Genomic DNA, 27,587 nt, shown 5'->3' on the forward strand with positions numbered 1-27,587 from the left:
AAGACTTCATAAAACTCCTAATGTAATTAATAGAAGTTGTGTACCTATGCTGCCTCTACAGCTTTCAAAACTTCAGATTATGTCTGCTGCTTGGTCCTACCACTTGCAACACTTAATTCAGAAAAAAAGAAAACTTTGTGTTTGCTATTTCTAATTCTTGAGTCAGGGCAAACAATTAAACAATAATGTCTGTCAAATATACTCTTATTATGTAAATTAATTTTATTCAAAACAGATTAAAAAACTAACAGAGCTTGCCTAACTACATGAGGTAGTACATGTAGCAAAACAGAAGGCAGAATATAATATTTTGAAATATGAAGAATATGAATCAGTTTACAAGTTGAAAGGAAATAAATTCAACAGAAATAAAAAAATAACAAAAATAAAGTTTAACAGCTTTTCAGTCTTAAAGCACAACACACTTTTCATAGAAAGAAACATAGTATCACCATTACATGTTCTTCATATACCATAATATGGTAAAATTAATGCACAAGGCTGTTCACCATAAATGAATTTTTTTAAATGGTGAAGCAACAAATGACATTATTGTCAATGGGCTCCATACCACTATACTTCCTGGCCTGCAGGAGTATTTGCCAGGTCATGAGGAGCAAGGTTAGCCTTTGTTACCATTTTCATTTTCTTAAACATTTACCCTCACAGTTTTGTATAGTATACGGATACCATGTACATCTTAAGCCCTCAAGCTTACAAATCATTATATATGTGTACAAATCTATGGTTTTACTGAAACCCAATTTTGGTAAATTGAATGAGTCACATGATAGAAGTAAAGCACATTATGTGTGCAGAACTGCACTGTATATCTGATGAAATTTCTTAATTTTAGGTTACTTGACTTCTCAATATGAAAATTTTCTTTTAGACTCAGATCCTCCAAGGTTATACACGTCTCACTCAATCTCCCATCTCAAGGTAGGTGAATACATGTGAAGGACTGGGTCATAAATGAATTGGGTACTTGAACTAAAGAGCTCACCAGCATCCAATAAATGTTTTATTTAAAATATTTAAGAAATAACAAACATGAATGGACCACTCTCATTGAAATACTTCTTGAGATGAAAACATACTAATACGACCCAGGACTTCTCCAGGTTTTCTATTTTATTTTAAATAGGTATTTGTACTTGTCACAATTAGTGTGAAATTGAAAACAGTCTAGCTCTTCATTTACGCTTGCATGGCTAATGCTACTGTAAATCATCAAAAAGTTATATAGATATTTATTTCACTTTAAGGCACGATTTATTATACTGAATTATTAGGATGGCTTCTTTTATGTACATTGGAAATAAAAACTCAGGCCTCCCTATGGTATAGTTTTAAGGTTACTGTTAGTGGCATATATAAAGCACCATACAATATTATAAAAAAGTCATATTGAAATATCATAATAATATCATAAAGAAAACAGAACATTTATGAGCTTTGAATTAACTGTATAAGAGTAACTGCTAAGAAAATATAGCAATAATTAACACAGGATTCAAAATATTGTTATATATCAATATACATTTTCAACTGAATTTTTCTCCCATGTTTACTTTTACAGATATTTTCATTAAGATATATACGTAATTTAAACTTTTTTGGTGGAAAGTAGTATATATACTCTGTACAAGAATGTTACAGCTTTATACAAATTATAGAAATTACAAGAAATGGCCTCTATTATTCTCTTCCAAGTGCTCTGTTTTCACTTGCCTGTTTTACATTCTTCTCGCTAGACTCAAACAACAGCAAATACTCTGAATGCCTTGCTTCCTGGAGGATTCTGTAAACTGAAACACAAAAAACATTCCTGGAGTTATTTTTAAGACTGACACTCCAATGACTTTTCTTTTTGAATTGTTAAATACAGTTCTAGGGTCCTGCAACATTTCCTGTGTCTACTACTCATAACTTTTACTACCTTTTTTTTTTTTTAAAAAAAAAAAAAAACCAAACTTTCATATTAATTTTTCTTCAAAGAAAATTATTGAGATCAAATTGTAACACAAAAATTTCAATAAATCCTAAGTTGATTCTAATTAAAAGAATTAAGCTTTAAATAATAAAGCAAAACTCTTAAAAAAAGTTTGGGGGGAAAAGAGAAAGCATGCATCTTATGTTGGCCATTCTATATAATTCTATATAATAACTATATTCAGATATAATTTTTAAACCCTGGAGATTACTTGTTCACTGGTTGCACGTATTTCTAAAGAGAATTTATATTTTGCAAATCAAAGGAAATATATTTAAAATATCGATAGCCTTCTGAATGCTAAATAGCTTTAAAAGAAATTTAAAAAAAAAAAAAAAAGGAGAGATTTGGTAGAATATGGTTTATTTTATACAACAAAAATATAACATTTCATATTTAATGGTATCATGATTTTCTATTTTGCAAAACATATATGAGACCTATTTAAGAAAGGAAAACAGAACAAAAATAAAGAATATGGTGTCTGCACTGGCATTGCAATCTTCATTACAATTTTTCAGCTTCACAGAAAACTTGCATGGAACTGCTCTCCTAACCATTGACTTTGGCTTCACTGGGATGGTAAAGTACAAATAATGATTAAATTTGCAACATTTTTTTTTTTTGATTCCTTTTCTTCTCAGTGAGGAGATTTAGGTGGAGAACATAAGTGTCAGTATGGAACCACTCTTTCTGAGGGAAATGGACATTAATAGGGAAAATGGGGTTATTCATGAAGCAAATGAAAGATGTATTTTAAAAGTTTCTAAATTTGCATAAAGGTTTATGAAGTAAAGGGGCATGTCCCCCCCAAAAATAAAATAAAATAAAAATAAGAAAAAATCCTTTTTCTCCTACATCCAAGTTCTCTAAAGATACTCTTTTAGATTTTTCCCACACAAACTTACTGGTTTTAGAGGTAACATTCTTAGCTTTTCAAGACAGAAAGAGTGGCACAAGGGCTTTTTTTAAGGCCATTTATTTTTCTTCCTATAGAAACTGTAGCATTCTTTAAATAATTACATTTGAACTGCAACATGTAGCCATGTGTTATCATCATAGAGGATGCTAATACACTGAGTATAAGTAAATGAACTTTCACACCACTTCCATGTCTTTCAGAAAAATACTGATATTGAATACTGATATTGATTATACTGAATACAGTAAAACCATTAAAAATATAAAATAATAAAAAAAATGTTTAATGTTTTGTGAATATCATTTATGAACCAGGTTCACTGATTTGACTCTATGTAAATTTGTAATGATCTGTTCATTGCAGATCCTCTCAGACAGAATAGATCACTGACGTTAATGTAAACATTCTTTGGTGTTTTGCCAAAGAAACCAGAAGTGATTTTCTTATCAAATATTGTGTTAGTTGCAACATAAGCAAAATAATAAACACGAGGATTTTTTTTTGTTTTGTTTGTTTTTTATAAGAAGCTTTTTAGAGTAAAGATTTACAAGCTTAGAAGAGGCAAGCGGTTCTTGTACCACAGCCTCTCCAAAGTCACTGCAGCTGTTACACAAGCTCTGTAAATAACCCAAGTTGGCCTATTTGTTGGGTTTCTAGCACTGCCCCAGGTACAAAGATACATAATACAATACTTTGTAAACCTTATTGAGGTGAAGGGTAAACAGTAATCTTCGAAAATGGGCTCTGTACCTTTCTGAAAATATCCCATTTTGAAAGGAAGCAATGTACACCTTTCTTTTGTCTACAGGCATAACATCAACGTAACCACCTTGGTTGCGGACTACACCAGCATGTACAGCTGCTCGGCAGATACTGGATATCTAAGAAAGAAAGAGGGTAAGTTTAGTTTTCATTCATTCTCTTATTTCAAAATTGTTTAGAAGAAAACAAATAAAGATGCCTAAGCTAAATTATAGGAAATGTAAAATAATTACAGTCATCACATGACTGATTTTATTAATCTTTACAGTACTTAAATCAGATTCATATGCCAGTTTATAGGAATATACCGCTGCCTATTCAATGATCTTCTACAGTGTGATTCAAAAATCATTTATTTCAGCCTATTTCAGTTCAAGGACCTGTTCACATTCTTGAGCTTTTCAAAATGAAAAGCTTTATCCACCATCACTTCAACAGCAGAGAGGTAGTAAAAACCAAACCAAAATTATTATAGATCAGGAGATTCAGTTTAATCTCCAGCCAGAGTCAAGTACTGGAACAGCAGAACAGCAAAAGCACACTGTATGTTTCTAGGAAGAGATGTCCTCCCTAAAAATTGACTGTAATAATTCTATCTCCAGCTCAAGAATCTCAAACAGCAGTGAAATTATCCATAATGTTCAAGGGAACATTAGAATATCTTACATTGACATGGGCCAATATTAAAAGCTAATTATATTTAAATTATTATATTAAAATTGTAATATAAGCATCAAACAAAACAAAGTGATCTAAAACAATCCTAAGCTTCCTTAGTTTTACTCAGGCAAAACTCTCTGTGAAATTAACAGCAGTTTCATCTATGTGAAACCTAAAATCTGTCCACTAATGTCTTGTCATGAAAATGTGTAGCATAAATAATATTTATAGAAGGATAGTTCAGAATGTTGATTAAAATAATTGATTTAAATATGTAGAGCTCCACTACTCTTTAAGCATGCAAAAAACCAATTGCCAGAAGTATGAAACTTCTTAGTGTAGAATGTATGTCCCAATCTACTTCAATACCCAGCACTACAAAACACAGCTCAAGCTACAGTGAATGTCCACTTAAAACCAAGTTGTTCTGTGGAAAAAAAGAAAAGCCTTCACTGGAATAGGTCTCTCCTCTCCTCAATCAACCTTAAAAACTAAGCCAATACAAATATCAATAGCTGGTTACACAGACGACTATTTAAACAAGAGTTGCATTTCTTCCAGTTATAATTGGAATAATTTATATCTGTTCCTGTAGCTATTTTGTAATCTCAATGCTATATAAAATCAGGAACTTAAAATAGCAATGGTTTTCCTACTCCTATTTCAACCACAGAAGCTGCTAGTTTTGATGTTATATAGTTTGTCTTTTAATGATACAATATTTCTGAGAATAATGATTTGAACCTGTTTATGCAAAGAATGTTTAGCAAAGACACTTTAGAGTTTTTCTCTTCACCCTGCTGGCAGCTGCTTTTGAACATGCCAGAAGGGATACCATTCATGCTCCTTTGTACTTTAACTCTTCCTCCCTAATCTGCCAGACCTTCATTATATCCTGAACAGTAGTAGTCACCTTATTTTTAGGATTACAGCATCCTTTATGTACTCATATTATGGGAGTACCTAAAGATAATACTGCTTGTGTACAATGTCTAATATACAGGAATATAAATAGTCCCTGCAAATACAGGATTACAGTCTAAGGAAACAAAAGACAAGATTTACAAGCATTTAACTACACTGAAGAATTAGAAGAACTCTATTAATTGCTAGTACTATAATATTGTAGCAATTTAGTTTTCAATTCACATTGGAGATATAAAGCAAGCTAGACGTACAACAGAGTAAAATAAAAATCACAGTTTGTCACCTCTGTAATAATAACCACTGCACTTGTTGTATATCACTAGAAAGGACAATACCTTCATAATTACATTTGAGGGTGGCTAAAATAATGACTACTTTAATGCTATTTGGAAGTTTATGATCAAATGCATAAGAAAGTAAAGATAAAACAATGGAGGTAGAATGACAAAAGAGGCCGACTTCTTGTTAGAAACTATTTCCAGTATAGGGTGGAGTCATTGCTAGAATTGGTACCACAATTGATTACTGGATGGTTAGGCTAATGTAAAACATTTTAAACCTAAAGGCAAGATGCTTACATGGGATATGTGAAAAAGATGAGGTCAGAAAAATGGGGTTGAAGAGGTCAAATCAAGAGATGATTATCAGATGAAAAATAAACTGATATTCTAATGCTGCTTTACAGATGAGCCTGGAGCCTGGCTCATCTGCTCATAAGGTATCCACAAATGTGCATACCTTATGAATATATGAACAATTAAATGAGTACAAATTCATAAATATGAGTTATATGTATACCAATGAATAAATCCATATAGCTTTATCACATTTTTTTTGAGGAAGTTTTATCTGCTTTGAGCTTTCAAGAACTTTTCATTGGCTTCATCTAAATCGAATCAGATCCCAATATTGATGCCGTAACATTTACTACTCAGTAATGTTTCACCACCCTGATCACACTTCCCAGAACTGTTAAGGTAAAATTCCTCTTAATTTAAACTGAATAGGATTTCAAATCTCTGTCTATCACAGAATTCAGTATATTATTGATAATTTTACATTAGCAGCCTCATAACACTTTCTGCAAGTGTTCTCAAAGATTTGGGTCTGTTTGTTTAATTTTTGTGAACTCACCCTGAAGGATATATAAGGCAGTATTTTAAGGTAACATAAACATTTCATGCAACATTATACGACTCTGCTTTATTGCTGTGCTGTGAACCCTCTGACATTCATTAGTATTTAACAGGTCATAGAATCTGAATACCAAGCTGCTTAATTATTTTCCTTCTTTAGCTACTCAGCAAAATACCAAATATCTACCACACCATAGCAGTACTCTGCAAACCACAAGCCTTTCTCCCTCAGCCTTGCAGAACTATAGAACTACTTAATAGTAGTTTTATATCATATTTCACTACAGCAGAGAACTATGAAAGTTTTCGCACAAGAGGTAGGGAAATATTTCCGCATATGGTTATTGAAACAAAAATTCAAAATCCTCAGATGGTATGAGCTGATAAAACTCCATAATTTTTTCAGATAAAAGACTTTTGCTGATAGGTAACCACCAAAAGTAGATTCTTTTTTTTTTTTTTTTTTGTAGAATTGCTCTATCAACACTCACAATGTAGAGCTACTGCTACTAGAAAGTGGTTGTCTTTGGGAAAATGCTGCCTCCTATGAAAACAGCATGATAAATACATACAATATAAATCTTATACAAACAGTCACTGCAATCTCAAAGCTAAAAGAAAAGGGTGGGAGAACCGATAGGGTAAAAGTTCTGTGGGGCACTATCTACAAATCAGAGAACAGATAAAGGAGTAGCAGTAAAATATTAATGAATATAAGAATGAATGACTGATCAGACCAAAGCTAGATACAGAAATGCTTATCTAGATTCTCATGAATACTGCAGAAATGGTTTTGTAAACATATGTTTTTGATGTGACATCTGTTGTTATTTGTTTTTATTTAATAAATATTGTTGTACATTTACTGAATGCAAGTGGCCTAAGTACTAGTGCAAATAAATAGCCATGTGCATGTTATTTGTACATACATACATATGTGTTGTTTTTTGTTTGCTTGTTTGTTTGTTTTTTAATGAAATAGCATCACAAAAAATCCACCATAGATTTTGTGGAATCCACCAAGTAGATTCCACAAAATTGCAATTTGCAATATGCTTGCTATGACAAGTGGGTAAATGAATTCCCTGTATCTGCAGACAAATCTATTAATACATGAAAAGCTGAAAAAGAGGATATATTTGTTAAATATTCTCTATAATCCTGAAACTAGTTCAGTTATAAGACAGAATGAACAAAATATACAGTCATATTGCATAGTGAAATTTCCAATAAAAAGGATCTTATCTTTAAAATAATTTAAATGATAGAAACAAAGAAACTGTAGAAAATCACATAAAGCCAATAGTACCAATGGGAACATATAAATAGGATGTGTCTGTCTAAATCTTAGCTAGGTGCCCTAGGACACTTCTGTAGGAAACGGAAAGAAATTGACAGATCTAGTAGGCTATTCATCCCATACTGAAGGAGATACTCATAAAAGGTCAAATGAATTCTGCTTTGCCTATTCATCTCTTTTACCACTGCTACTACAAACTGCTATAAACATAACACAGATGTCCAGTTTCAGTGTGGATATCTACTCTCTCAACATCTGAAGTTAATAGGAAGACTCCCATCCCTGTATCTTACCTGTATTTATGTCCATTTTTTCCTAAAAGCAGTATGGCTGCACACATTTCTATACAATGGACATGAATAATGAGACAGTATATCTACAATAATTTTAAAGCACAACTCTCTAATACTAATTAAATTAAGCTGGGACTTTTCTAGCCAAAGCAAATATGAGATTTTCTCCTGTATAAATTAAACAGAAATAGGTCTTCTTTCTCCCACAACATAATCTCATCTGTCTCACAGGGAAAATTTAGCTGTTACCATTCACTGCAACCTCAGAACTGGAAGAAAACTGTGTTTGACAAAATTAACTATCACTGAAACTATTTTCACTCCCCTCTTATGCACATTAAGGACCCAGTTGCACAGGCATAGATTAGTGTTGCTTACTGAACTGGAAGAGCTTCTCATGCACAGAGGACAGGGACACAAATTATACAAGCAATCTACTGAACACTAGTTAGTTGCAAAATAATGATGAACAATTGTTTGCATACTATTTTCACGTATTTCGAAGAGGTAGAAAATACTGAAAATCATCATCCTACCCAGCTGGGCACCATACTACTCTGTACGACAGATAGAGTTCCAACATGCAGCTTATTGGTAAAAATGTGAACTGCTCTCTCTGCCACAACATAGTGGCTTCTCCAAAGGGAGACGAAAAAGCAGAGAAAAAAAAAAAAAGACTGAAAAAAATGCAGTATTAGTCTTTCACAATAATATAACTGTGAGATATTTTACTCAAATATATCAAAATCCTTCTTCAAATATTTAGCTATCTAAAATGATCTACAATGATAAGAAATATCCAAAACAATGAGAGTGTTGACATATATTTTCAGAATAATTTTTGGTTAATTGGAAAGAAGCTTTGTTTACATTAGGGTCTAAAAGGCAAGGGTTTATATCATGGAATGGCTTGCGTTGGAAGGGACTTTAATGATCATCCAGTTCCAACCCCCCTGCCATAGGCAGGGATGCCACTCATCAAATCAGGTTGTCCAAGGCCCCATCCAGCGTGACCTTGAACGCCTCCAGGGATGGGGCATCCATATTCTCTTGGCAACCTGTTCCAGTGCCTCACTACCCTTACAATGAAGAATTTCCTCCTAATCTCTAATCTAGAGATTAGAGATTACTCTTTTTTAGAAATTACTTTTTTTTTAATATTTTTTTTTTAATTTTTTTTTTTAGAAATTACTCTTTTACTCTAATCTCTAATCTAGAGATTAGATTACTCTTTTACTTTAAGACTACTCCCTCTTGTCCTATCATTATCTACCCCAGTAAAGAGTCCCTCTCCATCCTTTTCATAAGACCCCTTTAAGTAGTGAAAGGCTGCAACAAGGTCTCCCTGGAGCCTTCTCTTCTCCAGGCTTAACATCCCCAGCTCTCTCAGCCTTTCTTCATGGGAGAGGTGTTCCAGCCCTCTGATCATTGTATTAGATGGCTGATGAGTATACATTGCCAATACTGAGCAAATCAATGGGAATTTTGATCAAAAACTGAAAACATGTATCCAGAAATTGCTGAAATCTAGAATGAGTTTTTAATAAAAATTCCATATCATCAGCGGCTGAGTACTTAAATGGAAGTCTCTGACAAAACACTTCAGAAAATACTGTTATAGCACATCTTTTTTCCGATATTAGGTCTAAAAAAACCTGCATGTGGAGGAAAAAATGATATTTACATGATAGTATTATCTTTACATTATAGCTTGTCATAGGACTTTATATTTCATTATATAATGCAATGAAAATCACATTACTTACATCAGAATAAATTCGTGTTCCAATTACTCGAGCATAGTGTGGATTTGCCTGCATACAGTTACGAGGACAATACACCCTGAAATATGGAAAATAAAGCACACTCAGGAACAATGATATTAGAGTATTACTATATAATATATTCAACATCAGCATTTTTGAGTATCAATCTATTTGATGACGCATACAGACATACATACTGACGCTAAAAGGCTATCAGTTTTTGAGCTTCGGTTACTATTGACTGAAAAGCATTGCTGATGTAACTTGTGGTTCACAATAAAGTGCTTGAAAACATTCTTCAACAGGTCTGGTCTTCTTCCTCCTTTTAGATAAGCAGGTCATTTCTTCATTTAACATATGTGAGGACAGTAGAAAAGCCAGCGTATCATTATCTGTTTTGACAGCATTCTATCCAAACAGTATAGCTGAATACTTTCTCAGGAGATGCATACATGAATGAAGACCTGTTACGGTGCTGATGAGCTGGTGATTAAAGAAATTTAGCAACTTATCGTGAGGGTGAGCACTTAACATCTATGGATAAAATGGAGAAACTTGGAAAGTAATGAGATTTTAGGGGATCAGAATGCTGCTAAAACACAGTCTGCCTTATTCATCTGCATTTTGTTAATCTTTTAGAAAAAACTTTCTGTGTTTCATGAATCCTATAGCTCCAATATATACAGGACAACTATGCGGAAAGATAGTATAGTGTAGTATAGAAGGTAGCAATCATTGTGTTTGAAAATTATAATATGCTACAAGGATATAGTAAACCTCAGATCTACTCTGAGAGGGTGTTTCATTAAAATTGGGTCATGACTTTACGGCTCTGAAGCCTTACTTCTTGGGGCAGCACTAGGAAAACATCCTTCACTGGGATACTATCTACACTCTAGTCAGTATCTGGCACGTCACAGCCCTTGGGTCTTATCAGATGGGTCATTGAAACAAGCTGTTGCAGCTGGAAGGGAGAGTTTTTCTCTGAAGGAAGCAAGAAAGAAGCTTTAGAAGACTTGATGATTTATGGTTAAGGCATAAGAAGGAAAAAGTAGCTTCTACAATCAGTGCCATTACTGATGATTAGCGCTTGTAGTTCCTGAGACTACATTTTCAGAATTATGTTAAGGACATGCACAGAATCTTGAATGGATCATTGCTGTTCAGAAGGTTCTTAAACTGATGTTATCAGAATTAATCGGTCATTTTAATGCTATTTTTATTTTTCTTTTTTCTTAAAGACAGACTGTATTTTTCTCCTAATGAAGCTAGTTTTATTTCATTTATTTATTTTATTTATTTATTTTATTTATTTTTCAATTAAGGAAAAAAATAAAGAAGGGAGAAGTATGAGATTTTATCCATCCATTCCTGCATTCCACTCCTTTGCTTGCTTCTCCACATCTTCCAGCTAGAAAGCTAGGAGTCACAGCCAAACACCAAACAAGTCCACGGACCCAAGTGCTACATGAAGCAATGTTTTCCTAGCAGTTCTGGCTTTGTGCTTGCTTCCTGTATTGGCGGTAGGATTGCTATGAAAGTACTCCTGTGGATACCTCCAGCTTAGCTTGCGGTAAATCATGCTACAGAGTATTTACCTTTGACTCATCTATGGTTTTCAGAACTGTTACAGATTTACTTCCTCAAAATATTGAGGCATAGGCTTCTTTCAATAAGTGAAAACATAAGCTTCAAAGAAATGGCACATTTCTTTGACTGAAAGCAGTTAACTGACTTGCAGACCATACCTGACCTTAACAATATATACTTCAATCATTTTGCAAATATATTTGCTCACTCCAAAATTCCCAAACAATTTGATAACTTCTATGACAAATATTTTTATCAGTTCCTTTTATTGTATCTGTTTTACAGGTAAATAAATTGAAATAACATGTCTTTTGCTCTAGGTGCATAGATTTAATAGTGGAAAATTAAAAGGAAAAATGGATCTTTCCTCACAGTGTTTAGACTAACCAAATCTTCACTAAGATATAACAAGAGAGCAAAGAAAGATCAGGAGCTTCTCCTTGTGAAAAGAGCCTGCAGATTATCTTTCACTTACCTGGCCTTCTATTTACACCAAAGACAAATATGTTAGTAAAACATTTATGACTTCACTTTTACAGCTTTTACTGTCACCTTTGTCAATGACAATTACAGATAATTATTATCTGATGGAAAATACGGGAGCACTTTGTAATAATAAAAGATTCAAAGAATTTTACCTTGGACAGTGTGAGGCTGGTTTTTGAAAAGGACACAATTGTTCTACTGTTGTTTCACAGGTGATAGCTTGAACTGAATAAAGTAAAACAGAAACCAATTAATGTGTGCTATTTAGAAAACTGTAATTCAAAGTAACTGAGTTTATAAGAAATAAATACTAACCTGTAACTTTAGAGACTGTGAAGGAATTGGCAGATTGGTATTTTCTAAACAAGAAATAATAGAAATAGTCAATAAATAACATCTTTTAATGCTTTATGTCTTTTATGTCATTTTAGCTAGTCAATTTTTTATTAGTAAATATAGAAGAAAATTCAAGACATTGTCTCCTTTGTTAACGAAGGAGACAATGTCTACTTCACTTATTCCTCACTTACGTCTTCTTAACGAAGAATTATGTACTATTGTGCTACACAGAAGCAGAAGTTTGCTGAAACGATGAAGAGAAGGTATAGGCTTGGTCCTTTATTTATGTATTATGTACTATGTATTTATGTAATATGTATTTAATCCATAAGGCCTCTAACATATTTTTTCTAGCACCTCAATCACAAAACCAAAACCAAATTAGACATTACTGTCAGCTATGATACAATTATTATCTGTACCCACAGTAAACAAAAATGAGTTTGGATACCTCACTCCTGTGTTCTGATACTCAGAAGATAGTGCCAAACACGCTCTGTAGAACAGACACTCGTATGGTTTTGTCTCAGATGGCATAGAAATACACAGATTTCAAGTGATGGGAAATCAATTCCTTTCACTTTGAAAAAAATCTGTAGTTTAATTACCACTACTTTTGTAAGAAAGTTGACTCCTAATCCATCAGTATCTATTTGCTTATCTCTTTGTCTCGAAAAGATTTTAAAAAGAGATAATTGCATCTTCATTTTAAGGAGGGGTAATTTAAACCACAGTCAAATAATCTGATGACCCAAAGAAACACATTACTTAATTGACAATTAATTCATTATTTAATCAATTAATATCAATGCCTGAAACAGTGCTTTCTAGGCCTCTGAATTTAGTCTACCTAGCCAGTGTTTCCTTCTATTCTGAATTACGTAAATCTGTTGACAAGAGAAATTATGACAGGTTTTACAGCATGTGAAATCAGTTTGCAGAGAACAGAGAGACACAGAGACACAGCAGAAACTAAATACATCATTCAATATAATTCTGTTTTCTTTCAATACGGTATTACTCATACCCTCTTGCATGTACGCTACTATTACACATACACTAACATACAGCAATGTACAACTCTCCAGAATACATTAAGATATAGTGAAGTGTAGTTTGCAGATATTATTAGTATCTTAGATTCCAGCATACTTTAGTTATTAATGGATATTTATACATGGTAGCAGTCAAGCTGAGAGACTCTACTTTTATGTACTTCTTCTCTGGTTTTGCTTTCAGCATGTCAGTGAGTATTTGGATCTATTTTCACATACCAGTCTCTGGATAAGCACCTGAACAGTGTAGTACAAAGTCCAAATCAATTTTCCACAGCATGCAGTATTATTCTGTTTTTGGCCAATGCAGAAATTGAGCAAAGTTTTGTGCAAAATATCATAAGTATATTATGGAATTGTAATGAAACTATCAAAAATGTAAGTAGAGATGTTGGTTGTATTACCAGCTTTGTAATAACAAATATAGTAAATGTAAAAACATTTAAAATAATCTAGTTTAGCGTCAGTGTGTACTACTTTTTTACAATAAATCATTTACATTTACAAACAAATTATTATTGTGCCACTTTTCTGTACACCATTAAACACTGGCTAAAATTTAATAGTGGATACAATACCTGTATTTCCACGTGTCCTTTTATGATAAAAGTATGAACAGAATATTATTACTGTGATATATTTTGCATGAAATAACAAATCCTTTCCATATATTTTAATTTTAAGGAAACTTACCCAATTGACTGAACACCATTTCTATAAGATTTGATAAAGTAATTTTTCCTTCCTTGCCTAGTGACATCAACCCAACCACCTTCATTGTCTAGGATGCCATAATGTATGGCAGCTTTACAAATACTGGATTGCTGAAAAACAATGTGAAAAGCGGTTCCATGTCAGACAAAACCACTATTTTCCATTGTAACTTAATATGAAAAATTCAGTTTTTAATTGCAATGTATCACTAAAAACTTGGTAGATAGTCTATTAAGTTTGATGTTGACTATTTAGGTGTTATTTCAAATAAAGAGAACATCCCTTTGCCTTAATTCAGAGATAAAATACACTCATTTACAGTATACTTGTTCACAGTAGCTGCTTTTTTCCTATACTGTTATACAGTTCTACATGGTAAATTATGCTAGGCATTAAACTTAAACAAGTAGAACTGTCTTACTGAAACAATTCATATGAGTGTACTCACAAATTGTTGTATTTGTCCTTCAGTTGCACCTTAACATCTGGACATGTAAATTTTATTTCTGTGCATGTAAAAGGCACATGAAGTACATATAGACAATACACGCAGAATAGCAGATGTAAACTTAGTTTGATGTTATCTTAAATAAAAGCCTACATCAAATGTTTATGGTCTTCAAAATCAAACAATCAGAGAATGGTTTGGGTTGGAAGGGTCCTTAAAGATCATCTAATTCCAACCCCCCTGCCATCCATTCTTAACAACATTTTAATCCATTCTTAATACAATTTTAATTAACATTCTAATGGAAAATACATCTCATTAAACATTCTATTTGTACAAAATCTGATTTTAAAATGTTTACCATTTCATAATGTACACTTCCAATAACCTTGGCTTTGCTATCCAAACAGCCAGCAGGACATTCATACCTAAGAAAATAAAACACAATTTGGCCTTAGATCCTGGGATTACAAAAAGGGGAAATGTTCCAGGTCACACACAAATAGGGCCTTTCCTAATAATAATAATAATCTATAACAAAACTATAGCGTAATTTGTAAAATTTACCTTACCTATTGCAAGTTGTTCCTTTGCACTGGTCTCTTAGACGTACTTCACATGAAACAATCTGAGCTAAAACAAGCAAAAAGCCATTTCACTAGAATGAATTTCATGCTACATAGTTCAAATTTGTTAACTACTTGAAAATTAGGTAAATTCCTTACACATTTGCTGTGTGCTTATTACTTCATTTTTCTCACTGTCATCGTTGCCTGTAGAGCCTGAAGGTGAATGAGTTCTTGGCCGGCTTTGCGCCGTTGCATCCTGGGCTTTGGATCGTTGCCGTTCAATCTCATTGGTTTCCTCTTCTGGTTCATGGGGAGAATAAGGCCTTTCTGAATCCTCTGTTTCAGAAAATGATCAAAGAAGATTTCTCAGATGAAATAACTCAGTGTTTGTGGAACAGAACCCCCTTATCATGTTTTGGTAACATGGCTTTGTTTTCGTAAAATGGTGGTTGAATGTAAGTAGGAAAGCAAGGAAAACTTCCCATTGTTTCATAACAAGAGATCAAGCTTCATAATACAACTCAATTGTCTTTCTGGTGCTGAAAAATGCTAGAATTTCTCTAGCAGGAAAAATTTCTCTAGTAGGAAAATGCTCCTAATGCTCCTTTTTTAGTATCTTTCTTTATGCCATCAGGAAACTAATAGGTTAAAGGTGGTATTCTTATTAGATGTTGAAAGAGTTCTACCAGGTTCGTAGATAGCTTGTAATTAAGAATCCAATTTGGTAAAAAAAAAAAAAAAAAAAAAAAAAAAAAAAAAAAGACAGCTGAAAATGAGGCCCTTTTACTGATACATAATGTTATTAATGTTGAAATACTCATCAGTAACCTACATTTCTTACTTAAACACTTACTTAAACAAGAAACATAAGGAATGTACTTGGAAACACTGGTGTTTTCTTTTTTTTACATATGAATAGGTGAGTAACTTTCAAAAGTTATTAACAGGAACAGCTAGGTTACACGCATACGGAGTAATGCATTCAATTACATTCAATGCTCTAAAATACTAATAACATTTTGAAAATTGTGAGGAGTTAATCGACTTAGCTGTCATTTTGTTTAATTATTAATGTCTTCTTTTCTTGTTCTTGATTTTTCTTACAGTAATGCATATGGCTATGTCACTGAGCTACTCTTCCCCTTTAAACAAATCACTGCATAACTTTCACTATAATTTACAGAAAGACCAATAAATAACATACAGCTAAAGTCTATATCTTTGTGTACTAAAAGCCTTCAATCAGGACTTAAATTAGCAGGAATTCAGTATAATCCAATCCCTCTTGTGACACTCAGCCGCACACATCACATAGTACATGATCTCATTTATCACAGTAAAGTAGGTCCCTATCCCATGTTTGGGTACACACATAATATATTCTATTTCACTGTTTTAAAGCATAATGAGGAAAGAAAGCAAAAGGTTACATTCCAATTATAACTGTTGAAATAGCACATACCTCTATAACAAAGATTTTCTCTGCAACCTCCTCCAAAACTAGGGGGACATGCAGAACAGGGTCGGCCAGGTTTATATGGAGCATGACCCCACCAGTTACCCCTTTAAATAAAAAGAAAAAAATAATTAGAAAAACAAGCTATAATGAATAATGCATTAATATTAAATATCATTAAACTGGGAAATGGTTGGCAACCTGCTAGAGCGCTTGGATGTACGTGCAGAAGGACTTGGGAGTATTGGTGGGTAGTCGGCTGAATATGAGCCAGCAGTGTGCTCAGGTGGCCAAGAAGGCCAACAGCATCCTGGCTTGCATAAGAAGCAGTGTAGCCAGCAGGGCTAGGGAAGTGATTGTTCCCCTGTACTCAGCTCTGGTGAGGCCGCACCTCGAGTACTGTGTTCAGTTTTGGGCCCCTCGCTACAAGAAGGACATTGAGGTGCTTGAGCGAGTCCAGAGAAGGCCGATGGAGCTGGTGAGGAGTCTGGAGAACAAGTCCTACAAGGAGCGGCTGAGGGAGCTGGGCTTGTTCAGCCTGGAGAAGAGGAGGCTCAGGGGCCACCTTATCGCTCTTTATAAGTACATTAAAGGAAGAGGTAGAGAAGTGGGGGTTGGTCTATTCTCCCATGTACCTGGTGACAGGACAAGGGGGAATGGGCTAAAGTTGTGCCGTAAAGTTGTTTTAGGTTGGATATTAGGAGGAACTTGTTTACTGAGAGGGTTGTGAAGCATTGGAATGGGCTGCCCAGGATAGTGGTGGAGTTACCACTAGAGGTCTTTAAAAGACGTTTAGATGTTGAACTTAGCAATATGGTTTAGTGGAGGACTTGTTAGTGTTAGGTCAGAGGTTGAACTCGATGATCTTGAGGTCTCTTCCAACCTAGACAATTCTGTGATTCTGTGAATATCCTATAGGATGTTAACTATTTACTTACATTCTTTAAGGTCACAATGGGGAGATACATTTCTTTTACAGATCATCATCACAATACAATGAAGATCTCTCTGATGTTGTATGCTAAAACACAGGCCACAAAACTGAAGTCCTACAAAATCACAAGAGTATTTGTGCAGCCAAGGCTGCCTTGGGAACAAAGCACTACTTTGTAAAAGTACAAAAAAAATAATAGAAAACTCAACTAATTTCCTTTTGTATTATTTCCTGGATCATCATAAAGTATTACCTTTTCCACCCCCTACTCCCCAAGATATTTATGGGTGTCAGCCAACTTACTTAGGAGAATAATTGCATACAAGATAGACTGCTTTTGGCCAAATCTGTCCCCAGATGTTCATGTTATGACACAAATTAATTGCACAACCTATTCTGCTACTTGTTGCCCAAACAACCTATGGAAAAGGAAAGAGAAATGCACGTAAAAACCAAAACTAATTGACATGAAACAAAAATTATCTCCAAACTTCAACATACAGAACTCAAAACAGAAGCCATGCTATATTAATTGTCTTCTATTATAAAAGTCTTAGCAACCTAATTAAAACAGAAAAAAGTCCACTTGGTTCTATCCTTATTAGAAAGAAAAGTTTTACATTGATACAAGAGATAGGGCTCTCATTTTAAAATACATATATATATATATATGTATAAATGCTCTAAACATGTGTTGGCAAATGAAATGAAATGAAATGAAATGAAATGAAATGAAATGAAATGAAATGAAATGGCAGCAAATGTATACAACACATTATCTGAAGAAATGGTTCTTGGAATTAAAAAGAATAGAAAACATTGCATTACAAGATGTCACGTTCCTGTGTTCTCATTGTGTCCAAAGTTCTCACTAAAATTTAAGAATCCAAAAGGATCTCGATTGCTTAGACTGACAGAATAGGCACTTGTCAGCAGTGAGAGAATGTGACATAAAGCTTTTCACAAAACAACTCACACATCAAAAAGATTCAAGTTAGAGTTTAAACAAACATGCTTTTATGTCATTGCAATCTAATGTGGCCGTGCTCCTTTATTCATCCATTGAGACAATTTTAATTGCAGATCTCAAAATAATCTGAAAGATAAAAGTGGGGATCTTCAAAGTAGACAAATACAACAGGTGCAAAACTAATCCAAGAGAAGTAAACTGTGTAGTTCCTTCAGAACTTTAGAAGTTGATAGGTACTGTGAAGAAATAGCAACATAAAGAAGTATATCTATGTATTGTAGGTATTGCACATGATAGAGGAGTGTAATTATAGTTATTTTTACAGAAATGGTAAATAAGAATATGGAGGTAGTTCTGTCTTAAAATTTGACACAGTGGTAAATTATGATAGTAAACAGAAAACAAATCTTTTAAAACTAATCATTTTGAAGTTTTCTAATAACATATCAAATGTTTTATTATTTTATATGGGTTTTAGTATAAGACCAAGACCAGGCTGGATGGGGCCCTGGCAAACCTGATCTAGTGGGTGGCATCCCTGCCTATGGCAGGGGGGTTGGAACTAAATGATCTTTAAGGTCCCTTCCAACCCAAGCCATTCTATGATTCTATGATAATCTGAAAATTATGTATTTCCCATTCACTGAAAACACGACTGGCTCCCTTCAGAAAAAACAAAACAAAACAAAACAGGTTAGATACATAAACTTCAGAAGTACCAAATAAATTAGTACTTATGCGATTTCAAAATCCTGCTGAAGTAAAAGCAACATGTTATAACTGCTTACCTGTTGTTTGACTAGATGAATTCAATGAAGAGAACTTTTTTTTTAAAAACAAAAAAAAAAAAAAAAAAACCAACAAACATGCTGTTTCTTCAGCAAATTCCAGAAAGGAGTACTAACATGCCAGACGGCACAGAGATGAGATTATGCAAAGTGCACTGAGCAGACACACTGAGTACTGAGTATTGTGAGATTTTTCCTCAATCCTGTTAAGGAAGTGATAACTATGTGAAAGAAATGTAACATCTGTATGACAACCCTACTCTATGTCACCAGTACCCAATGCTTTTAACTATGGAGTCTCATAAAAACAAGCCCCTTTCCTGTTTTCCTGTATCATACAGTCACCTAACTGGAGGTCTTGACTGTACTTTTCCATAGCTGACAAAACCAAAACCCACCTACATACCTGTGTGTAATGTGTACAAACAGGACCAGAGCATTTGTAAGGACAATATGGGTTGCATTCATGAGGATGTGGATACGTGAAATCTCTCACTTCGTCATACCATGCTTGGACATGAAATGTTGGAGGCCTGTACCTATGAAAGCCAGCAGATCAGTGAACAGCTATTAGATCAGTGAACAGCTGTAAAGTCTATCATTCTTCCTTAGAGTAACAAGCACATTTTGCTAGATTTCCAAAAAAAAAAAGATAATATACTATTAAACAGTGTCTTAAACTACCTTCCCCAGTGTGCCCCCAGATTCTGTCCAATTGACGGAAGAAGGCTTGCAGGCCCATGCTCCCATAGGCAGGTTTCAGCCCATGACTCTGCAGATCTCTCCAATTCTACATCCCATGTCTGAAATTTGAAATAAAAGAAAGGGACACCTTCTTAAAAATGCTTAATGGCTACTTAATACACTTTAAAAACAGAACAAGACAAACAAATTAAAAATAAAAACTAAAAAATAATAAATAAAATAAGATTGTCCATTTTCAAAGCATCTGTTTCTGGAGCAGAAAACTAAAGAAAAAAAGCAATAGTTTAGGATTGTATGTCCTATTTTTGTTACATAACAAATAGAAATGTTTCCACCAAGAGGAAAAAAAAAAAAAGAAAAAAAAAAACAACACTTTAATCCCTTCACAGTTTTCCCTTCAGAAAGCATGTGCAGGCATGCTGCAATGAATAAAAGACAAATAGGAAACAGAAAGGCTTAGTGTTCAACTTTCCAAGCTAAATCAAGTGTATTTTCTGTCTTGTGAGATTTCTTTTCAGTAACAAGCACTTTCCTTAGCCAAAAGCATATTATCCAACACACTTTTTAAGGCTTTATTTCCTCTAAACCAAGTTTATTTGAAATGAAAATGATTTTCTCTCCCTTTTCTGTAATCAGCTTTCATTGAAATAATACACAGTTCAAACAAAATATAAAAACTAGAGTTTTTATATTTTTCTGTTTTTCTGGCTAGGTTGGTTAAAAAATAAAGAAAAAAGAAGGCATTCATGTTAGCAAGAGGCATGTTTAGGATAAGTTAAAGAAAAATACTATGTTATTGTTTATCACAAATGTTTACCTTTTCTGTTCTTTAGAGGTATATGGAAGAATAGGTTTGTAGCTGAAAGACAGATGCAAGTTTTTCTCTTTCAAAAACATACTAAAATACACTCATATTGAAAATAAAAATTAAACCATACTTTGTATGTTTAATGTATTAACCTGGAGTTTACTCAAAGTGGTTCTTCTTAAGCAAAGTAGCCATACTGCAAATTGGCTTTTAAAATCTTTGTAATTGCAAAGTTTCCAGGTATCTGATTCACTGATACCAGTAGTCAGGTTAAAAAACTAAAATAAATGTAAGGAAACATACTGCTTGCAAAAAGTGCAGCTATTGCATCATGAGTTCAGACTAAGTTTCTCAGCATTACACTGGGTTATCTAAGTAAATAATTCAGTATTTCCAAAACCAAAATTCCATGCAGACACTGTAGATCATGTCTACAAATTTTTGGCAAATGTTGAAGGTAAAAAAAAAACTCCTCTATAGAGCCAAAGAATACACAAACATAACAGAAATTCCATGTGCTATAATTTGTTTTTCTACTGATTTTGACAGGCAGTATTCACCTTATTAATTAGGTTACTTATTTAAAAATATGTGCTTTTGGTTATGCAACATCATGATTGTGGAAAGACTAATATCATTCAAATTAATCCTAGAATATCTATTTTATTGATATATACTCTTATTCAGAAGTCACTAATGCAATGATTTCTCTTTTGTCTGTTATTATTCATAATAAATGTACTGGGTACATTTTGACTCCCAAAATGCAACACTTATTTTTGACAGAATTCTCTAACAGTGTAACAGTGACAGAACAAAGCTTCTAGCCTACATATGGATACAAAATCAACTGACTCTAGCAAACAGCATAAAATTTCTGTTCACCTTATTGGGCCAGTATTTCAATGTCATAAACTGTAGAATTCCAGTCTTAAGTCAGAAAGTTTTATGACAGTTTACAGTTTGTATAAATCTTTTCCCTTTCCTCATCTCCTCATCACACCATTATAAATAGTTCTTTTTCCTATTGTGCTCACTGTTAAAAAAAAAAAAATTAAAACATTTCTTCCACATACAGACTTATTTTTTTTATATACTGTAGTACAATGGCTTCATGCTGGAATCATGACTCCATAACATTTTAAAATAAAATGCCAGTACAGTTTGTCCTTGCTTATATTTTACAACATGAAGACAACTCAAAATCTTATATTACTCGAGATTTAGCCCTGTATATGAACAAGTCCAAACATAAAGCTAACATACATCCCAAGTAAGTACTGTTTAGAATGGTTTTACCAACTACAGAAAAGCTGGACCAAAATGTTTGTACCTGCACTTTTTTTTTTTTGGAGACATCATGTCTCCAAAGCCAGCTAAATTTTCTTGCAGCTTTTATGAGCCTCAGAACTTGAAAATATATTCTCTTGTAAAGCATCCTCTCACAATTTCAACTCTAAAAGCATCAGTGACAGATAAAGGTGTTGCACTGCTTTGTTGTTGGTTGTTTTAGCTATTTTATTTGTTTGTTGTTGTTGTTTTCTCCACACAAGCTTCAATATATTTTATGCAGCTATTTTAACTAAAATAATGCTTTTTGGTAGTCAGTAGTAGTTGCTTGAAGCAATTCCTCGAGCCTGTGAGCAAGCTATCTTTAAAAAACAAATATTTTAAAGACTGATGGTAACTACACGACAGAACCATCCAGACTCTGCAAGAAGAGCCTTTTGATTAAAAACTTAAATTCATCGTTAATCCTCCTGACAGATGTACACCCATACTCACATATACTTTTGTGATTGGATATTGTCTTCAAAAAGTTTACTCAACATTTCTGTTCTTTTTTGTTAACTGTTTCTTGCCTTCAGCCACAGCATAAAATATTATATATACCTCTGCTTGCCTAGCCAGAGAGAGGCATACTTTCCAGTTTCCAGGCGACAACCTTAGCAGCAGCAAAGAAATCATTTTCAAGAATAGGTTCAAAGTGAAGCTCTTTGCAGGAAGCACGGTGCAGATTGTATCAACAATGAGGACCTTAGGGCACTGGTATATTTTTGTCCTTTGCAGAATCATTCCTGACTCCAGAAAAGGTTGCTATATGAGCCAAAGAAGTAATTCCACTCTTCCCAAGAATACATGCACAGGATTATATCAGACAGGAATCTGCACCATTAACTAAGGACCTAGCTTATAGCTCATCATGACGTAATTACCCTATTTCTTTACATCTTAAATCTATCCCACAGGAGCTTTCCAGGGTTTTTATTTACTACTATAGCTAGGTGAACCTCATCATAGTGCACTTTCCTTGGAGCAACTTCATTTATGATTCTGCTCTGGACTCCTCTAAGACTTATCAGTCTTAGTAACTTATCAGCCTTCCCTGGTCACTGCCCTTCCATGTCAATCATAATGACAGGTCTAATGACAGGAACCTTTCAGACTCTTCAGTTTGTGACATATGTGAAAGAAGGAAAGGATAGACTGAAATAATGAAGAAGTTAGAACTGAGCTAATCACAATTTTTGCCAGCCTTCATCGAAAGCCAATAATTAGAGGATTAAAAGCAACTTTTGTTTCAACTTTGTTTTTGTTTTTTTTCAAATTTCCACTCTCTGATAGAAACATAAAAAGTATGCTTATTAGCACTAACAGGCTAGACAATCGCCATTTATTAATGCATCAAAAAAAATCATAAAAATGTACCAAGAAAGGCATTATTTGGCCTAATTAGATGCACTATTTTAACATTGTTAATATTGTTTACAACAATGTTGTAACTTTATATTTGTATACACATTTTTATGTTAGTTGGTCTTTTTATGAAGAAACAGGGCTTTGGCACTGTTTTACAACACTGGAAAAAGAAAAGGTTTTAACACATGCACAATTCATATTTCAGTACCCTTTGTAAAATGACTGTAATACTATCTCATGGGAACTGTCTCATATATCAAAATTTAAATAGAAGCATAAAAAGACAGGTATCTTTTTATCAGAATATAGTACAAAATTTAACCACATACATTTCATTCACAATAATTTCAACTACTAAAATTTTCATAAGCATTGATAAGAATTCTTATGACAAAATCACCAGAAATCTGACAGTAAATAGTTGGTGGTACATTAGGATTGAATTAACCCAATTATACTGCATACTCAAATACATACTAGGCTGACCAATCAACAGATAATGCCAACTTCAAAATATTGTGAGATCTGAAATGAATCAAATGTCAAAAAGCCTACTTCTATATTATAGTTTCACAACAAACAACACATCTTATTTTTCTCTCTGTGTGTACCACACAACGAAGTCATTTCAGAACAGTCAGCTGTTCAGGAAATTCTCTGTGTGCCAGAGAAGAAAGGACTTATTCATTTGTTTCTCAGCCTTTAGCACCTAAATCCCTTATTTATAAAGCCAGAAAAAAAACTACCTGGCATGGATATAGTGCACATATAGCTAGCATGGTTTATTGTCAGAAAACACTGTCCATTGTCCTGCCAGCCAATGGTAATTAGGTCCAGGAATTGTTTTTCTGTTTGTTTGTTTGGGTAGAAGGAGGTCATGAATAAATGACACCCACCGTACAATTAACATTGCTTCTTCTTAATCAAGACTTTGTTTGAGTTCAAATATGTTAAAATATGCAATAATTAATATTGTTAACAGAGCCAGTTATTTCAAAGCTAGTTCAGCTAGCTCAATGCTAAATCACAGTCTGCAGTATGGAAGTACATACCACATACATGTAGGTTACCATGTGGTAACCGTATAGCTTTATTTCTTTTTCATCTTAATTAATTAAGCATCATTATTGGTTGGGCTGGAGTAAGTTTCAAAACCACAGTGTATTCAGATGTAAAAAGGTATATACATGTTTTTATGGTTCATGTAATCAAAATGGCTTTTATTCTCCTGGTGTTCCATTCCGCCTTAAAACAGTTTAGAAAAAATAAATAAATAAATAAATAAATAACAGGAAATAAAGTGTTTGAAGAAAGGTTTCTAAAAGCACCTGAAAAGGTCCATTCCAAGCAAGTTACACAACCAAGTACTTCAAACAACTGATATATAACTGATCAGTGAATCTTTACATAAAAAGATGCTTGGCATTAAAAAAAGCCAGAGTAAGAACAGAGTAAAAACATATGAATGACAATGGCAGCACAGGCAAACTACATCATAACAGAAGTAGGCATTGAAAAATGTTTTAACCACAATGTCAGTGATATTAAAATCTGGATACTGAAATATATTCTCATCTGGCATAGATCTGATCCTTTAAAATTATATCAAAAAATTGTTCCAGAATACTCCACATTGTCAGCTGATATTTTACAGATTTGTCAAAATATACTTATAGAACAACTTTGAATCAATTAGTACAGAAAAATTTTAAAAGAAATCTCTGCATACCTATAGGTTGAATTCTTTTGCTTAGTGAAGGATGGATAAAGCCTTCAAGCAAAAATTCTTAAAAACAAACAAACAAACAACAACAACAAAAAATAGGAAGTTGTTTCTTTCCATTAAAAGTGTGACCATGGGGTCTTTTTAAAAAGGATCTTTTTGAAATGTAGGAGTGAATTCACCAGATGTGAATCCACTAGTTCCCTCATTCATGCTTTAACATGACCAAGTTTCAATGAGTTTGCACCATCAGATTTCTTTGGTAAGTACTGGGTATTGACGTGAGCACATGAAGATGGAAGTGTAACTAGTAGGCAGCTTATTCCCAGGTCTGACAAGCATATCGACAGGCAATTCTTTTGATAATGCATGCAATGTAATTCAACCTGTTTATGAAGAAAAAATATTTTTCATGTTGTGGAAAGACTACATGTAGTCTACCTTTTGGATAAGGGATCATCAGAGGGGGCAGATTTCCACATTGATAGGTGGACAGCGAACACTTCATCAACACAAACCTACCTGAAGTTCTTTCTTTTGTTTTACAGAACTCTGCGGGAGTAGCAACAAATGTGTTGCTAAAGTGTCTTAAATGGAAAAATGTCCCTTTACTTTCCAGATATTTCTTGTATTTTTTAATTCCACAAGAACACTCAGCAATGCTAATTATAAAGACCAAAAGATAGTACCTTAGCAACGGGAACATACAGTACTACTGCAGAGATGAGGAGAAACTAAAGAGGCTTTTTTGCTCGTCCATCAGCACTCATTATGTCAAAGAGGTTTTAACTACCAAGTTATGTACCTTTTTCCTTTCCTCTTGTATAAATCACGTTTACATCTAACTTTAGAAATATATGTTGCATTTATCTGCCTTATACTTACGAGGACAAGATGCAAAACAATACATATTAAAGTCCAAGACAACAGCTTACGCTGTGCCATTTTGTGGTACAGTCTCATCAGTGACATAGCTCCTTTTATGATGTTATTGAATCTAGGGTTATCACAACAAATACAGTATTCTGGCCCATAAACTACATTTTCCTCAGGATAAAAATTTTGAAAATTACAATTTTCAAGATGGCACGTTTGTGTTTTTTTTCCAGTGCTTTCTAGCATTCTGCATACGTAAGTATTGTGCACCAGAACTCCAGGATATAATAAGTGATCAATTTTTGACACATGAAAATTCAGTCTGTGAAAACTAGATCCCATTATCTTACCCCATTGTTGTAGTATATGTAGGCATTGAATTGTTCTTAATTAGAACTTTCACAGAAAACTATCTGAATCTAATAAATTAATATGTTACAGTCCTGCAGACTTAGACTTCATCAATTTTAGCAAGTCACGTACATGTCTTTTACAAGTCATGTATCCATTTTGCAAGTTCACAACCTCACAAGTTTACAACCTAAACTAGATAAATATTAATCTTATATTACAGGCTGTATCTAATGTTTCATCTCTTTGAATTTTTTCTTCCATTTTTGCCCACATCTATTTTAGGATGAACTATATCATTAAAGAAATACTATTTAAATTCATCTTGAGATGAATTGTACTACCACAAATCTGCATTTGCTCTGTGAACATAGAGTTAATAGCCAAAGGGTCTTGTGTACTGTTATGCTGGAATACTCAGTACACATGTATTCCTGAGGACTGCACTTACAACCAACATCGGACATGCCATTTCTTATGAAGGCAAAGGATGATGTTCCTTCCTCATTCTTCCTCCCATTTTGGACAAAAAAATTACTGCCTATTGATCTATTTCCAAGTGATGAACACATCCATGAATCCACTTCCTCTACAGAAACAAATCATGCTATTTTTATCTTTTTTTTTTTTTTGGTGGCATAGTAGATTGATTAAGTTTAGGTTGTTCATGACAGCATGTCTGCGTTTCACTGAATAAACTGAAATATTTGGCAGTGTTCTGAGTGGTTGGACAGTGATTCTGATCGTGTTATATGTACTCAGTGTGCTTCAGTTGTTGATAGACGAAAGTGCAAAATTCAGAAGTATATGAGAAAAATAACAACAACAAAACAGGCATAGTAGAGTTTGCTGCTATTCAAGCAAGTGCTTGTTTGAAACTTAATCAAAATACTATCTTTTAGCTTTTAACCTTGCCAAATTTACTGTTCCTAAAACCCCCTAGTCATATCAACATGATTAAGTTCACAAGTAATTCACCTCCTTGCAATAAATTTTTTTTCTTCTAATTAGATACATACACTCGGGAGATTTCAAATGCTGGAAAATAGCTTTTAGTCATCCAAAAGAACATGTTTCTCTGCAGAAAGTTACCAGCATAACCACTTCCCTTTTACTCTTGTATCCTCCTGTGTGACAGAGAAGGTCTATATTAACTTTTCAGGTATCACTCCTGTGAAGCATAGTCCTCTCACAGTATAATTCATCCACATACAAAAACCCTTAGCTCAAGGTTCAGTGGTGCTCTAGACTTGATTTCATTATCTATTCCAAATAGTCTACCACTGACAAGATGGCATGGTCTATTGCTCAGA

At 33.6% G+C, this 27,587-nt stretch overlaps 1 protein-coding gene and 1 long non-coding RNA gene across 6 annotated transcripts in view; one reads left to right on the top strand and one right to left on the bottom strand.

The window, feature by feature from the left end:
• Nucleotides 1-182: 182 nt before the first annotated feature.
• On the top strand, nt 183-26,491 carry LOC119715960 (uncharacterized). Of its 3 annotated transcripts, none has more exons than XR_011807460.1 (4): nt 183-942; nt 2,518-2,578; nt 3,727-3,815; nt 25,596-26,491. It is a non-coding gene; the product is annotated as an uncharacterized lncRNA (long non-coding RNA). The 3 variants fall into 3 exon arrangements; XR_005263527.2 differs by lacking the exon at nt 25,596-26,491 and adding an exon at nt 11,088-13,744; XR_011807461.1 differs by lacking the exons at nt 2,518-2,578; nt 25,596-26,491 and adding an exon at nt 11,088-13,744 and having other exon boundaries at nt 184-942.
• Nucleotides 1,003-27,587, bottom strand: part of CRISPLD1 (cysteine rich secretory protein LCCL domain containing 1) — a 41,018-nt gene continuing 14,433 nt past the window's right edge. For all 3 annotated transcript variants that reach the window (XM_072034513.1, XM_038175036.2, XM_038175037.2), the window contains 13 exons: nt 19,796-19,914; nt 19,518-19,650; nt 17,657-17,772; nt 16,426-16,526; nt 15,120-15,299; nt 14,967-15,027; nt 14,756-14,822; nt 13,926-14,056; nt 12,154-12,197; nt 11,991-12,063; nt 9,763-9,838; nt 3,669-3,799; nt 1,003-1,811 (listed from right to left, as the gene is read on the bottom strand). In XM_072034513.1, the coding sequence (XP_071890614.1) occupies nt 1,760-1,811; nt 3,669-3,799; nt 9,763-9,838; nt 11,991-12,063; nt 12,154-12,197; nt 13,926-14,056; nt 14,756-14,822; nt 14,967-15,027; nt 15,120-15,299; nt 16,426-16,526; nt 17,657-17,772; nt 19,518-19,650; nt 19,796-19,914 (1,284 nt within the window). In that variant the 3' untranslated portion in view covers nt 1,003-1,759. The remainder of the gene's footprint in view (nt 1,812-3,668; nt 3,800-9,762; nt 9,839-11,990; nt 12,064-12,153; nt 12,198-13,925; nt 14,057-14,755; nt 14,823-14,966; nt 15,028-15,119; nt 15,300-16,425; nt 16,527-17,656; nt 17,773-19,517; nt 19,651-19,795; nt 19,915-27,587) is intronic.

The sequence above is a fragment of the Anas platyrhynchos genome, chromosome 2, assembly GCF_047663525.1.
Source record: "Anas platyrhynchos isolate ZD024472 breed Pekin duck chromosome 2, IASCAAS_PekinDuck_T2T, whole genome shotgun sequence".
NCBI lineage: Eukaryota > Metazoa > Chordata > Aves > Anseriformes > Anatidae > Anas > Anas platyrhynchos.